At 39.0% G+C, this 16058-nt stretch overlaps 1 protein-coding gene across 4 annotated transcripts in view; it reads right to left on the reverse strand.

Moving 5' to 3' along the window:
* Positions 1-16058, reverse strand: part of celf6 (CUGBP Elav-like family member 6) — a 195040-nt gene that overhangs the window by 21289 nt on the left and 157693 nt on the right. The window contains exons 6-11 of one of the 4 annotated variants that reach the window (XM_047362348.1): positions 14457-14600; positions 13389-13530; positions 8027-8176; positions 7201-7263; positions 6646-6726; positions 3234-3377 (exon numbers count right to left, since the gene is read on the reverse strand). In XM_047362348.1, the coding sequence (XP_047218304.1) occupies positions 3234-3377; positions 6646-6726; positions 7201-7263; positions 8027-8176; positions 13389-13530; positions 14457-14600 (724 nt within the window). Of the gene's footprint in view, positions 1-3233; positions 3378-6645; positions 6727-7200; positions 7264-8026; positions 8177-13388; positions 13531-14426; positions 14601-16058 lie in introns of all 4 variants that reach the window. The other 3 variants (XM_047362346.1, XM_047362347.1, XM_047362345.1) reach the window with 3 other exon arrangements.

Consider the following 16058-nt stretch of genomic DNA (forward strand, 5'->3'; position numbering starts at 1 on the left):
CTTGCATTTCTCAGTAAAATAAAGTTGGCATTAAATAACCATATGTCTGAATATGTTAGAAAAACGCTTTGTTGTAGAGTGTCCTAATTATTTTTACATGCCTATATAAAATGCAGTGTGGAGGAAAACTGGCACTGTAAATAACCCTGACAACACCATCTCACAGTGACACATGGTGGTGGCAGCATGATGCGGGATGCTTTTGATGGAAGATGGATTGGTGTCTCTGCGATGGATTGGCGACCTGTCCAGGGTGTACCCCACCTCTCGCCCGAAGACTGCTGGAGATAGGCACCAGCTCCCCCGTGACCCACTGTGGAATAAGCGGTATAGAAGATGAATGAATGAATGGGATCAGGAAGCTAGTGAAAAATTGACTCAAGTGAGATGAATAAATATGCCCACCATACGTTTCTGAGAAGAATTGAAAACCAAGTCTTCATTTCTATCCACTTCCACAGTTAAGTGCTACTTCGTGCTTAACTGTCACATAATATTCTGATAAATTCCATTAAACATTGTGATTATTGACAAAATGGACTTTTGCGTCATCATCTCTTTGAGATCTCTGAGGTTTAAAATATATGTTAACAACAAAAACATTGTCCCCGAACTGATGATCTTTCTTTGTTTACTTCATTTTCTCATCATTTATCATTTTTGCCCAATCCCCACCAGTGGCTTGTTGAGTCTTTCCTAGAAAGAGAGAATCACTAGCTTGCTTTTTTTTTTTTAGCTTCAAACAATTCTTCTAACCATAAAAAAAATTAAAATCCAATCTAAATTACTGAAACCTGGAAATGTGCATGGTTAATATATGCGGTAAATCTACATAGACTGGCACTGTTGATTTAAATTTGCTGGCAAATTACTTTAACGTTAAGGTTTAACCTCGGCTAATAAGTGAAAAACAACAATAAAATAAACAGTAGAAAATAAAATAGACATTTAGATATATTGTTTGTGAACAGTAATTTTGCTCTGTCTAAACATAAAATTGCTTCCCAGTTCAGGTCTATGTATTTTTTACAACCCTTTGAAAATACTTTTCATGCTAATTCCAACTTATTCTACGAAACACAGTATTACAGTCAGTACTGAATGATTAAACAGAGAGGATTATATCCTTCTAGTTTCAGTTTACATATGACAGCTACAACCCTACATTTAATAGGGTATATGTATTTCTCTCCTGAATGCTGCAAAAACATTTTCAGTTTATTGTAATGAGAAATAAAATAAAATTGCATCACCTGAGTTGTTTTCAGAAATGTCCCTTTCAGCCTAAAACATTTCTGTAACCTGTATCAGTTGTAATTTATTTTGTTCTTCCTTTTATTTCTTAATTTATTTCTAGTAAATTGCAGCCAAACACAGCATAGTGTTATGTTGTTTGTCGCAACGTATAGATGCACTCATCTAAACAGATGTCTAAACTGACGCTGATGCTCCTCATGTCTTGGGAACATAGTATATGTCTTCACTGGTCTTTCAGTTAATTTGTTTTGTAAAATCATCTTCAGATTGTTTAGTTTCTTTGTAAACACCCATTCTCGGAAACCAGTTTAAATAAGTGTTATTTTAGCTTACATCTTAATTACTCTCTGAAGTGGTAATGGTGAGGTCACCTCCTGTTTGCCCCCTCCTTGTTGACTGACAGATAGTGTAAGTGAGAGGCATATGTTCAGTGGAGAACACACGCAGTGAATGAGAGAGAGCCTGTCCTGAGACGGACAGATGAGAAAGGTGAGAAAGAAGAGAGACAGTTTAAGATTTGCCATGATGAAGAGAAACTGATAGAAAAAAGCCAATGAAGGGAGAGTCTCTCTCTCTCTCTCTCTCTGGTTGTCTCCTGGGTGCTGCTGTCCAACTAAATCAACAGCAAGTTCCACACCAGTCTATTATTAAGCCCATGGATCCCACCTGTGCCACCTGCACCCTGACGAACTGGTCTAGTGGGTGGAAGAAGAAAATAGAAATGAGAATGGGGATGGGATGCTGTTGGGTCCCCATGTTAGAGGCTGGTGGGGAGTCTTTGAAACGTCTTTTTTGTTATTTAAAGGGGCAATGTTATAAAAAGGAAATTGGTTCTGGCTTTTTCTTAGAAATAGTATAACAACCATGACAACAATCCATGAGAAGGGTTGAATGCAGATGTCTGCCAATCTTCACAGACTTTAATTTGTAATTGCAATATGAAAACAATTTTATTTCACTGGAGCTGAGGTATGTCTCTAACAGCTTTGTACATCTAGGACTGAAATTCTGGTCTATTCTTCTTTGCAAAATATCTCAAGTTAGGTGAGTGTGGATAGATGGTGCCTGTGAGCATTTATTCTATTAGGTCTTGCCACCAATTCTCTTTGGAATTGATGTTTGAAGTTTGACTTGCATGTTGTTACACATGATTATACTTTGACCTTAGCCCATCCATTGTAGTTCCTGCTGTATGTGGAGAGTTTTTGCTCTAGTGAAAGGCAAAAGTTTGACCCAGTCTCAAGTCTTTTTCAGACTAACAGTTTTCTTCCAGAATTGTTCTCTATTTAGCTCCATCCATCATGCCATAGACTCTGAGCAGGTCCCTTGTGTCTGGTGAAGACAAGCATCCCCACCTAAAGACTTATATGTTTCCCCCCATGCTGCAATAGGTATAGTGTGTTCAGCTTTGGGCTAATCTGACCTGAGCACCGTTTTACACGTTTGCTGTGTCAGCTACTTGGCTTGTCAATAAATGGCATTCCTAACATCATATTCTCACAGCCTAGGTGTGGATTTCTGGTGCTCCTCACCATTGGCCTTGTAGCTGTTTCTCATATTAAGGTACTGAATTTACAATAGGCAGTTTGATTGCTGCTTAAAGCTGACTTTCTTATGAACTTAATGCACGTCACAGTTGCACCCAAAATCTGTTGTTGAGCAACTGCAGGGATAGACAAACATTTTGAGCAGGCCATTTTTCTTCTGAAGGAACCTCAGTTTTGGCTATTGGTGTTTATTCATCAATGTCGGAGATTGCCGCTTGGTTTCCCTCTGTAAACATTGCTTTTAATTTCCCTCCTCTCTCTGCACTTGTATCCATTTGTACCACTGCTTTTAAAATGTTAATTGAACTTTGATATTGACAGTATCAAGGTTGAATTTGATTTCTGGATCACCAAATGCAGTCACTGTGGGATTTCATTTCAAATACAACAACTCTGGTTTGTTATTTTCATCTGGACACTGTGACTCACCAAAACATTTGCTCTGATTGGTGGCTCGATCCACAAAGACTTTGGCAGAAATGACGTTGCCGAAAGGAAGGAACATTTGCATGAGCTCAGCATCTCCAAACTCCTGGGGCAGGTGATAAATAAACAGGTTGCAACCTTCTGGCCCTGGTGATGAGAGAATTACAGCAGGAGGGTTATTTTGGAGCATAAACAGGATATGCCCAGTGAGAGATGGAATACCACGACAGGGAAAATATGTCTACAAAATGATTCAGACAAAGATGTAATGATTTATTAACAATTTTTTGTGTACAAGACTTTCACATACAAAGATTCATCTTCTAATCATGAGTGTGTGTATTCCATTTGAATAATTTAGACCAAGATAAATATAATCAAACATAGTCCACTTTTAATGTGACAAAAGTTCAAGCAAAACAATTATTCATACCTCTGATAGATTTAGATTTAAAGTAATTTTTTAATTTTTACCAACAGGTTTACTTCTGATTGCAAGTAATGCTAATGCTGATGTGGCCGACTTGGATCTGTGGTGGGAGCTAAAGATTAGAATGATGCTAAAGAGGCCTTTTCCCTTTGGGTGCCGCTGTCCAACTCCTTTTTGTTTTATATATTTTGAGATATGCTTATCTAACTTTTGACCAGAAGCAAACGTCTTAGTTTAATATATATATCTTTGAATCTAAATCTTCCAATGGTATAAATAATGTTTGGGTTAACTGTACCATGTACAATTCAACTGAAAAATAAAAAAATCTGACAGAGGGAAATATAAAAAATACAAAAGCCGCAATAACCTGACTGCATGGGTGTGCTCACAGTAAGACTAATACATTTATACCTACCTACCTGCCTTCCTGCTTTAATTATTATCTGTTGAATAAATTATTATTTATTCAGTTACCACATTTACATCTGTCACCATGCAATGTCTACCTTGCAAAAGTTCTCTAAATCATTCAGGTTGTAATGTGACCCTTACAGATTTTTTGTAAGTTCTGGGCACTAGTTAGGCCATTCCAAAAATTTGTTTCCTTAGATAGAAAACGTTTTAACCAAATTAAGTAAACTGAACTTGACTACACTGTTTGATAACTAGGATAATTTTGGATCGTATGTTATTGACTTGGAACCTATCTGTATGATTGAATTGAATTCACTTTTTTTTGTAAATTGCCTTGAGACGAGATATGTTGTTAACCGGCTCTGTATAAATAAACTTTTGAACTGAAAATGTAGAAAATGTAAGAATAATGCAGAAATTTGTACTGTTCCACTGACTGGTACCATTGTATTACTCAACCAAGTTATTACAGCTTTTTATTGCTTTTGCTAACCCTAACCCTTTGCTTATTATTTAATTTATTTTCAGTTGAATAATTTAGGATGTATGTCACATTAATGTTGGAAGGAATATTGAATTAATTACTGTTGTAACATTTTTCAAACACAAACATTAAAAAAATTATTTTTAACGGCACTGTGTGGACTTCTAAGAGGCACTGCAAGGCAGCGCACAAAGAAAAATAAGAATAATAACAGAAAAAGCAAAAACACCAGGGGTTGATTGAAAGAGAAAAGCTGAGACAGTTATTGGAAGACTGAAGCACTGAGACACGGAGAAACACAGAGAGGAGACAGAGCACACATTAAGACATAAGCCAAGTTTTTGCTCCAATTACTGTGTGACAGTAGGACTGTCTTCCAATCTCTCCCCATCCCTCCACACTCATCTACCCAGCTGCCACATTTGTACTGGCCAATCTGGATAAAGGCAGAAATGAAGTGGAGGGAAACAGAGAGAGGCAGAGAAAGATCACGAAAGCCAGCCCTCGACGTAGAGAGGGGGGGGGCAATTTGATGGACTCAGGGACAGTAAGCTTGGAGCTGGCTGCTTGTCTAAGTTTCTCCCCTGTCTCATTGCTCAGGGTGATACCATGAAGAGATGAGACTGGCTCTAGTGAGAAGGCTGATAAGAGGGCTGCAGTCGTAGCTGGCTGTAGTGCCGCTATGCCTCAGCAAGATAAAGGACACACACACACACACACACCCACGTGCAAATGAGAGAGAGAGAACTTGACAGATTTACTTTCTTGACAGTTACAGTAGTAAGTTCTTTACTTTAAGGTTTACGTTTTTCATATTAGCCTATAAAACACAACATGTTTTGTTTTGATAATAAAAATGTCACCTCATGTAAGTGCTGCTGTAAGTGTTTACTTCCTATTTTCTTCTTCTTTGAATATTTCTGACAATGCTTTCACTTGAAATTGGTTTAGTTCATTCATACACTGTACTCCTATCTTGACCAGGACTACTTGTTGAAGAAGAGATGTTGTATTGCAATGGGATTTTCCTGGTTTAATAATAATAAGGTTAATTAGGATATTCTGCAAAAGATATGTATATCAGTATTTATAGTGGTGGTTTCTGTGGTTAAAGTCGCAGCTTGGGATTTGGATGGATTTTCTTTGCTGACTCATGCACAAACACAGACTGACATGTTGCTTAAACTGTTTTCAGTGTAAGACTGAAGCTGAGATTTGATTGTTTCTGTGTAGGTTCAGATGTGTCTAGTTAAATGCCAGGGCAGAAGATGTGGCAGTGGACTAAGACTGACTGGGACAGCAGCCAAAACCCAGCGGAGGATAGAACTCAGACAGGCCACTGGCTAGGCCAAGAATAGCTCACTCTGTGTGGCCATGAGTGTGGCTGTGTCTGTGTGAAGCCTAGTATGACTTCTATCTTTCTTGCTAAAGTATAAAACCCTGTTACAGTTTAACAGAGACATTAGATCTTCCTCAAGAATGTGAATTATTTTCCACATGAAATTACTGTAGCAAGCACAGTGATGTACGTCATGAAAAACTGTAAACCTTGGACACATTTTCACTACTAACAACTTTTTCTTCAAGCAGACCTGAAAATACTCAATTTCTCTTCACAACGAATATTCATCCCACTCTATGCTGTCTTATTTAATCACACAGTTGATTAATTAAGACGGATGAATGGCGTCAGAAAGAGTGATTTACCATCAAAGTATATCCTATGCTTTATTACATCTTATGCAGTGGCATAAGAGTGTACATTACACTAGGAATAGTAATAAATGACTATGCATGCAGCTAATTAAGCTGATGAATATTTATAACCACTTAAACACATTGTAATGGACTGATTAAGCAGTCCAACACTGTGAGTTTGAATTAGTGCAGTTTTTGAATAATGACAGAGTAACTTTCCATCTCAGTGCTAATGTTCTTCTTTTTAAATGGGGAGCCTTTTTCTCACATTTTCCCCAGCCAGCTTTTTCCCCTTCCTCACTAATTCAAAGCAGTGAAGCTACATTAGAATGGAACATGGCAATTATCACCTTTTATCTTGGGTGGGCGCACTTGCTCACTCTTACCTTCCCTCTGTTGCTGGGGAATGATGGTCGGTTGCTGGGGGAACGCTTGGCTGATTGGCGCATAGGCGGCAGGGTAGGCTGCTGTTGCAAAGGGAGAACCAGAGTGGAATTTTTCACATCTCCATTTTCATATTTGACACAACAAAACTCAAATCATTATTCCATTGTTCACTCGGGTCCTCAAGACATTGCATAAATAAATTGCATTATGACTGGGAGTCAGAGCTCATTTGTCTGGTGGATCACCACACAGAAAAAATGGCAAAAGGGAGAGTGGGATGCAGTTCAACTGAGCAGAGATACAAAGAAAGAAAGAAAGAGAGACTTACACCATGTTAATGCAAGATGATGTCAGACACAAATTCAAGTCTACTAAAAAACCTTTTCACAGTCTTAAACTAAAGCAGCCAATTTAAAGAGGAAATTAGGCGATCATCTGGTCATCTCTACCTGTCACAGTAACTACTGGAATGACCAACCAAAAATGGAGTGAAGAGAGGCAACTAGACAGATGGAGAAAGTAAGAAAGTTAAGAAGGTAGAACAGTTGGATCACCTGCGTAGTGCTGGACGCCTGCATATGCCTGTTGGAGAGGGTCAGTCAGCGTTGGACTCTGTGCTGCAGATGAAAATCAAGACAGAGAATGAAGGATGACTTTGAAGGAAATAGAAGCAAAAGAGGAAGACTGCAAGTTATAGAGATCACATTAAACTTTGGGCCAGATACTAGCTTAACCGGAGATCCGTCAGGAGGTGGAATCACCCAGGAAGTGAGAGCAATTTGGGTTGTCATATATTTGAGTTCTTCAAAATGCCTGCTTGCCCCAGATGTTTGCATCAAATATTAACAATGTGCCAAACAAACCACTTTGTAGTTCATTACAATTGCAGCTGCCTTTGCATAATGCAAAGATGGGGAGTGAATGTCTGTCAGTTCTTCAGGAATCTGTCCCACACAACATTAAGAAGCTGAGGACAGGCTGAGACACATTAAATTAGCTAAAATTGACTGATGAATGAACTGATGGATTCATCATGATACTGGGGCAGGCTTCTCAGAAATATCCAGAAGACACTGTTGACAGAGGCTTAAATGATTTTGTTCAAATAAGAAAAAAATTTAAATGAAGTGAAATTTAAAAAAGACTTTGATTAGCACTTAGTCAAAATGAATTGATTCAGTTTGTCACTTATTACATGTTGATCTTGTTTTGTGACAATTAGATTATTCTTTTCTTCAGATACAGCATAATGCAATTATATTAAAGTATTTAAGAGTCAGCTGTAGCCGGTAACATTGTGGGGGATGAAGCAACAGACTCAAGCATTAGTAGCTACAAATGTGTCTCTCGTTTAATTTATATAAATGTGGCATATCTCACCTGGATAAGGGTGGATACCATTTGTGTAGATAGGCTCCGATGTAGGCTGGCCGTTGCTTTGAGGCGGCAGGGCACTGAATCCATTGACTCCAAGAGGTGTGGCTAGGCTTGGCACGGCTGCAGCAGAAATGCCTGGGGGTGTGCTGGTGCCTGAAAGATGTTAAGATTATTATGGAAAGTCCACCGCAGGAGCCTGTAGGGTGAAATATTCATTTTTCTCAAGTTCCTACCTGTCTCAAAGTGTACAGTTTAAACTCCCAGTAAAGATGTATTGTATTTTTTTTTAACAAATAATTGCCCGATGAGCCAAAGCTAGGGGAATAACTACATAATAAGTTAATCACACCAATTAAGGTTGGACGAGGAAACGTGCTGATTTGCTTTCCTAATTCATAATATTGTTAATTGAAACAATAGACCACAAAATATGTTTTATTTAATAATGTTTTATTTGTACCATCTCAAATCAATCTTTTCTTTAACTCTTTAGTTTTGTTTTAAAATCATAACATTTTAATTGAATACATGAGAGTAAACCCTGTTTACTTTGCCAGTGTACAGGCAGGCCAACAGTACAATCAAACATACAAAAACAAAACAACTTTTTGCCTCTGCAACAGACCAGCTCGTGGCAGGCTTGTCCTCACGGTACCCGTCAGCCGTCCAATTCACCACCAGGTGGTGATCAGTGGACAGCTCAGCCCCTCTCTTCACCAAGACATACGGCCAAAGGCCAGAAGACACGACTACAAAGTCTATCATCGACCTCTTCCCTAGGGTGTCCTAGTCCCAAGTGCACTGATTAAAACCCTTATGCTTGAACATGGTGTTCATTATGGACAATCTGTGACTGGTATAGAAGTCAAATCATGAAACGGAGATCAGGGAGGCCATTCCTCCCAATCACACCCCTCCAGGTCATTTCCCACGTGGGCGTTTAAGCCCCCAGCAGAAGGACGGAGTCCCTGAGAGGAGCACTATCCAACACCCTGGACAGGGATGCCAAGAAGGTCAGGTATTCCACACCACTGCTAGGCCCGCAGACTGAAACAACGGTCAGAGACCTCTCCCCGACCCGAAGGGTCCATGGCTGAGCTGGGGGGATCAATCAAACCTACCCTAGCCTGCTGCTTCTCCTTGCGGGCCACGCCAGAGTAGAAGAGAATCCAGTCTCCCTCAAGGAGCTGGGTTCCAGAGCCCACGTTATGCGTTGAGGTGAGCCCGACAATTTCTAGCCAAGATCTCTACCTCCCGCACAATCTCAGGCAACCCCCTCCCCCCCAAAATAAAATTTGAAATTTTATTTTGGGTTTTCATTTGCTGTTAACTATAACCTTTAAAAATAAATGATTTAAACAATATGTATGCATTAAATCTATGCAATATACAGGTCCTTCTCAAAATATTAGCATATTGTGATAAAGTTCATTATTTTCCATAATGTCATGATGAAAATTTAACATTCATATATTTTAGATTCATTGCACACTAACTGAAATATTTCAGGTCTTTTATTGTCTTAATACAGATGATTTTGGCATACAGCTCATGAAAACCCAAAATTCCTATCTCACAAAATTAGCATATCATTAAAAGGGTCTCTAAACGAGCTATGAACCTAATCATCTGAATCAACGAGTTAACTCTAAACACCTGCAAAAGATTCCTGAGGCCTTTAAAACTCCCAGCCTGGTTCATCACTCAAAACCCCAATCATGGGTAAGACTGCCGACCTGACTGCTGTCCAGAAGGCCACTATTGACACCCTCAACCAAGAGGGTAAGACACAGAAAGAAATTTCTGAACGAATAGGTTGTTCCCAGAGTGCTGTATCAAGGCACCTCAGTGGGAAGTCTGTGGGAAGGAAAAAGTGTGGCAGAAAACGCTGCGCAACGAGAAGAGGTGACTGGACCCTGAGGAAGATTGTGGAGAAGGGCCGATTCCAGACCTTGGGGGACCTGCGGAAGCAGTGGACTGAGTCTGGAGTAGAAACATCTAGAGCCACCGTGCACAGGCATGTGCAGGAAATGGGCTACAGGTGCCGCATTCCCCAGGTCAAGCCACTTTTGAACCAGAAACAGCAGCAGAAGCGCCTGACCTGGGCTACAGAGAAGCAGCACTGGACTGTTGTTCACTGGTCCAAAGTACTTTTTTCGGATGAAAGCAAATTCTGCATCTCATTCGGAAATCAAGTTACCAGAGTCTGGAGGAAGACTGGGGAGAAGGAAATGCCAAAATGCCAGAAGTCCAGTGTCAAGTACCCACAGTCAGTGATGGTCTGGGGTGCCGGTGTTGGTCCACTGTGTTTTATCAAGGGCAGGGTCAATGCAGCTAGCTATCAGGAGATTTTGGAGCACTTCATGCTTCCATCTGCTGAAAAGCTTTATGGAGATGAAGATTTCATTTTTCAGCACGACCTGGCACCTGCTCACAGTGCCAAAACCACTGGTAAATGGTTTACTGACCATGGTATCACTGTGCTCAATTGGCCTGCCAACTCTCCTGACCTGAACCCCATAGAGAATCTGTGGGATATTGTGAAGAGAACGTTGAGAGACTCAAGACCCAACACTCTGGATGAGCTAAAGGCCGTTATTGAAGCATCCTGGGCCTCCATGAGACCTCAGCAGTGCCACAGGCTGATTGCCTCCATGCCACGCCGCATTGAAGCAGTCATTTCTGCCAAAGGATTCCTGACCAAGTATTGAGTGCATAACTGTACATGATTATTTGAAGGTTGACGTTTTTTGTATTAAAATCACTTTTCTTTTATTGGTCGGATGAAATATGCTAATTTTGTGAGATAGAAATTTTGGGTTTTCATGAGCTGTATGCCAAAATCATCCGTATTAAGACAATAAAAGACCTGAAATATTTCAGTTAGTGTGCAATGAATCTAAAATATATGAATGTTAAATTTTCATCATTACATTATGGAAAATAATGAACTTTATCACAATATGCTAATATTTTGAGAAGGACCTGTACTTATTCCATACATGTATACAGTTTCACTTTTTAAATACCAAATACCAAAATAAATAAACTTTTCCATAATACTCTACTAAGGCATTTACTAATATGTAGGAGTTTGTGCTTTTTTTCTTCTAAGAATCTTGTGATGCTCAGAGTCTGTCACCTTGCCAGTGGCCTTTTGTGCTGACGGAATTTAATTTTTTTCTCTTATCTATGTGAAGGGCATTTAAGTCATGTAGGATTTGATAGGTATTAGCAAGAATATGTAGGCCTTGTGGATTACAAATGCCAGGTACAGCATCAAACCACTTTATATAATACATTTGCAACAGCCTTGCCTTCAGGCATCCTGCCTACTTAGTGTCAAGCCATCAAAGCGCCTCATGACAAGGGCCAAAAAGATAGTTCAGACTGAGGTCCGGGATTATCTCACACAAATCTTTGCTATTATATTGTGTAAGCCAAGGACTCTGCATCCCAAGTTATTGGATTGGCTGTGTTCCCAGAAAACACACATCAGAGACACAGAGGCTCTGCTTGTCACTGAAAACGTGACAAGCAGAGCAAGAACGAAGAGATAATGTGTGAAGGAAAAGGAGGTAGAAACTATAATGTGGCTGTCAGTGGTGGATGGGTTAGTGCTGCATCTTCTATCAACAAGCCACTCTCAGCACAAGTTTCTACTTCCTTTAAATTAATACTTGCAGGGAATGGTTTTACAGTGAAAACAGAGCTTAGATCCAAAAGTAAGTAAGTAAAGTTTATTTATATAGCCCCTTTCACAGGTCAAAAACACAAAGTGCTTTACAATAAAACAAGATGTTAATGAAGCTTGGATAAAATGGCATATATATAAAATAGCATACAGCCTATAACTAGTTAAAACAGACTGCGACTTCAGCTGCTTCTTAAAATAATCAACAGAATCAAAACAGCACTAAGATGGAGGCAAAAGATTCTACAATCTTGGGGACACAACTCTAAAGGATTTATCCCCTGTGGTACTAAAATGTACTCACAATTAGGGTTTCAGTTTTATAAGAGTTGACATGCAAGTAGTTGTCACAGAGCCACTGTTATGAGCCACTTTTAAAAAATGGTTTTCAAGGAGGACATACTTTTGTTATTCAGTTGGTTTAAAAGAACAGCTGAGTTGAAAATCATCAGCATATAAATGATAAGATAACATCAGAAAACCGCTTGATTATTTGGCCCAGGGAAAAAATATACAAAAGAAAGAAAATAGGCCCCAAGATTGAGCCCTGTGGTACCCCACAAGGAAACCCCACATTATTTGACATCATCTGCTTTGCAAAAACACTAAGTGTTGTGCCAGAACTGATACAGCTACTACATCTCAGAACCTGTCAATGTGATCAACTGATTAAATGTGAATAAAACTGAGATCAACAGTGTCAAAGACAGATGTGAGATCCAAGAGGAACAATGCTTTATTTTTAATTTCTTTGATAGTATTACTGGCTCAGCTCCTCTTTGCTTAGCTGTTTTTCACCCTTAGAACATGTAGTCATTTGTTGCAGAAACAGCTTTAACCAGATATTTAAATACCCTATATAAAAAGATAAACATAACCTTTGATTTCTCAGTGTCTGACATTACATCAGACTCCAATCTAAAGAATATCTATCATTAGTTTGGCATTTAGCAAATAGACAGTTTGGTAATTCTAACTAAGCTGAAACAGAAAAGGTTTAGTCTAATCAAATTTTTCAGACAGTGAGAAAAACTATAATTTGTTTTTAAAAGGTTATTTTAATACCTGGCGTCAGATGTAGATGCTCATACTGATTCTAGTTTACTTAAGGTTAATTTCAGTTAAAAGTGAGTGACTCCTTTCCACTGTCACTACATGCTTGTTCAAGACGAGTGATTACTCCAAACTCACAGGCTTGTTGCAATTAGCCCAATTAGCCGGGCCTGCTTAGATGGGCAATTGTTTTTTTTTTTTTTTTTCACCCAAATTTCGATTTAAGGTGGAATTTAAGTGAATTGTGTTCAAACTTGGATAGAATTCCACAATATGTAAATTTTAATGTGTGTGTTTAATGTGTCTGTTTAATTGTAATGTATTGATTTGACCTAACCTAATATATCTAGCTATGAGTTGGGCCCTATTTGTTCTATAACGTGTCATGACTTGACATATCTTGTAACGTGGTGCTAGGTAAATCAATTAAGATGAAAATAACTGAATTAAAATTAATTGAATTAAAAGAGGAAACAATAGCAAAAATCATTGTAGAAATATACCTTTATGACTTCTGCAAATTTTCCAAATAAAAGTTTCTCAGCAGCTGTGAGAAATGACGAGACTCCCTTGACTGAGTATGACTTGTGCCAGTTAATGCAGACTGTTGGTGAGTACCTGAGGACGGTGTCATGGGAGTAGCCACCAAGCCGTTGAAAGCTGCCATTTGCTGCATTTGCGCAGCAGCGATGGCTGCCATTGGGTTCAGGTAGGACCCTTGTGTTGCTGCCATCAGGGCTGCTTGCTGTTGCATCATCTGCTGTATGATTAAAGAGCAGTGGGGGGAGAGGCGAATGGCAGGAGGGATGGAGGGAAGGACAGAAAAGGAAAGGAGGGTGAAACAGCCGCAGGATCAGAGCATGTTTACTCTTACATCTCTGTTTGTTTGGCCCATGCCTTGTTCTTGAATGGGATGATCTGTGTTGCCTTGGAGTCTTGCTTGCTGACTACAATAAGGCTCATTACATGGAAAGAAGATAAAAACTACACCAAACGATAAGGATGCTGAATTCTATGTATATCTATATGACTGTATATATGGAAGAAAACAACAAGGGGGCTGCAGTGGCGGAGTTCGAGAGATAGTTTGCGAGTGGGCGATTCTCACCTGTCAGTATGAGTTGTTAGCTACTGTGTGAGTGTAAAATCTCACAGACTCCTAACTCAGGCTGTGACTTTCATGTGTGAATATGAAATAGGGGTGGGCTGGGCTGACAGAAAAGGGCGTAAGGGGTGAACGGGTCTCTTCTCAGTAATAAAATGCACCTCTTCTTGTGCAGAAAAGTGTATCTAAAAGAGGCAGGCTGGAGTTAGCAGTTTAAATTATCATTCAGGTCAGTAAACACAGGAATAAAAGATTAATTCAAAGTGAACATTATATGCAGCATAGATTTGCAGTCATGACACACATATTTCAAATCAAAGAGAAAATATAACAAACACATGAAGTAAAAGCCAAAGTGAGTAAATACATCAATGAAAAATTAAATAAGTTAGTTTTCCACTATGAGGCCACAGAAATCTTTAAATCTTAGCAAATTAACAGTTTGAACATCTTATGAAACTTGTCATAGGGAATGTCACGTGCCTAGTGGGAGAGAAAGTGATTTCAAACCTCATATCACAATTTTTTTTTCTTTATTCTTTAAGGCTCACCGTCTCCTCTCCTGCTGGGCTGAGACTTACAGCATGAGAGTAGGCGCCATAGGCCCCAAACTGGATGGTCATGGGACTGAAGATGCCGAGCTGCCCAGCCATCTGGTGCATCCTGCGCAGGGTCCTCTCCTTATCAGTGTCCGCAAATTTGACCACCAGGCTGGACGAGGCACCCTGTGGGGACACATATAGTTTACAAGGTTAATGAAATATGCAACTGAGGCTTTTAAAATTGTCCTATTAAAAAGTTGTCATAGTTGCGTTTCAGTCTAAAATCCAACTAACTGCCACAAGAAGTGATTGAATTAGCAAACAAAGTTCACCTGTGTTTAGTTTTGTGATATGAAGGCCTCAGAACATTAGGGAACAAATAACATCAAGAAGACCAAGGATTACATCAGACAGGTCAAGGATAAAGTTCTCAAATATTGAAAGCAGATTTACACCATAAAACAAATACCCAAGTATCTCTGAGAGCACGTCCATCATGTAAAAATAAAAAAAGTATGGCACCTACTAACAGACAACCTAGCAACTAAAACCTAACCTGACTTGCTGGGCAAGCAGAACATTAATCACAGAAGCAGCCAAGAAACCCACGGCAGAACTCCAGATATTCACAGTTTTGATGGGAGAATGTATCAGGACTACCATTAGTAATGCACTATTGAACAAATCTGGCCTTTATGAAAGAGTGACAAGAGTAAATACATTGTTGAATGAAGCAATTAGAAACCCTGTTTGCAATTTGCCACAAGCCATGTGGGGGACAAAGCAAACATTTTGAAGAAGGTGCTCGGGTCACATTAGACCAAACCTGAACTACTTAGCTGACACGTAAAATATTATGTGTGGCATAAAGTTAAGACTGCATAGTTAAAACACAATTCCAACCACAAAACATAGTGATGGCAGCCACATGCCGTGACAATGTTTTTTTTCAGCAGGGACAAGGACCATTGTCAGTGTTGAAGTATATTAATATGACAGAAAGTCCCAGTCAACGTTCAGAGCTTAGTCCAATTGAGTATCTGTTTCAAGACCTGAAAATGAATATTCTTGGACTCCATCTATCCTTACCATAAGATATTTTTCAAAGAAGAATGGACAAAATGTTATTAGGACTAATTGGAATGTATGTACCTGACTTTTGTGAAGTGGCTTGAGACGACATGTGTTGTGAATTGGAGCTATATAAATAAATTGAATTGAATTATTTTCTATATGTGCAAAGCTGGTAGAAACATACCCTGCAATACTTGCTGCAGTACAACAAAAAAAGTTGTTCTGCACACTTTAGTCTCAGAGGTGGATCAATACAAATGCACACCACCAAATGTACTAATTAGGTTACTTCTGGGATTGACTTTTTGAGTGTACCAGGTTAAAGATAAACACATACACACAACACTTCAGATTTTGGTCTGTAAAAAATGTGAAAACTGTATTATTTACTCTTCAATCTAAAGTTGTTTGTGTTGGTCTATCACATAAAATAATAATAAATAAAAAAATAACAATTCCAAAGGGTATTAAGAATTTTACAAGGTAGGCCTTCTTTAGGTCTAATAAATGCAATTAAATATTATAAATGTTACCTTTGGGATTTTTCAGAAGGCCAATGTCAGTTAT

The sequence above is a fragment of the Girardinichthys multiradiatus genome, chromosome 4 (genome assembly GCF_021462225.1).
Source record: "Girardinichthys multiradiatus isolate DD_20200921_A chromosome 4, DD_fGirMul_XY1, whole genome shotgun sequence".
NCBI classification, from domain to species: Eukaryota; Metazoa; Chordata; class Actinopteri; order Cyprinodontiformes; family Goodeidae; genus Girardinichthys; species Girardinichthys multiradiatus.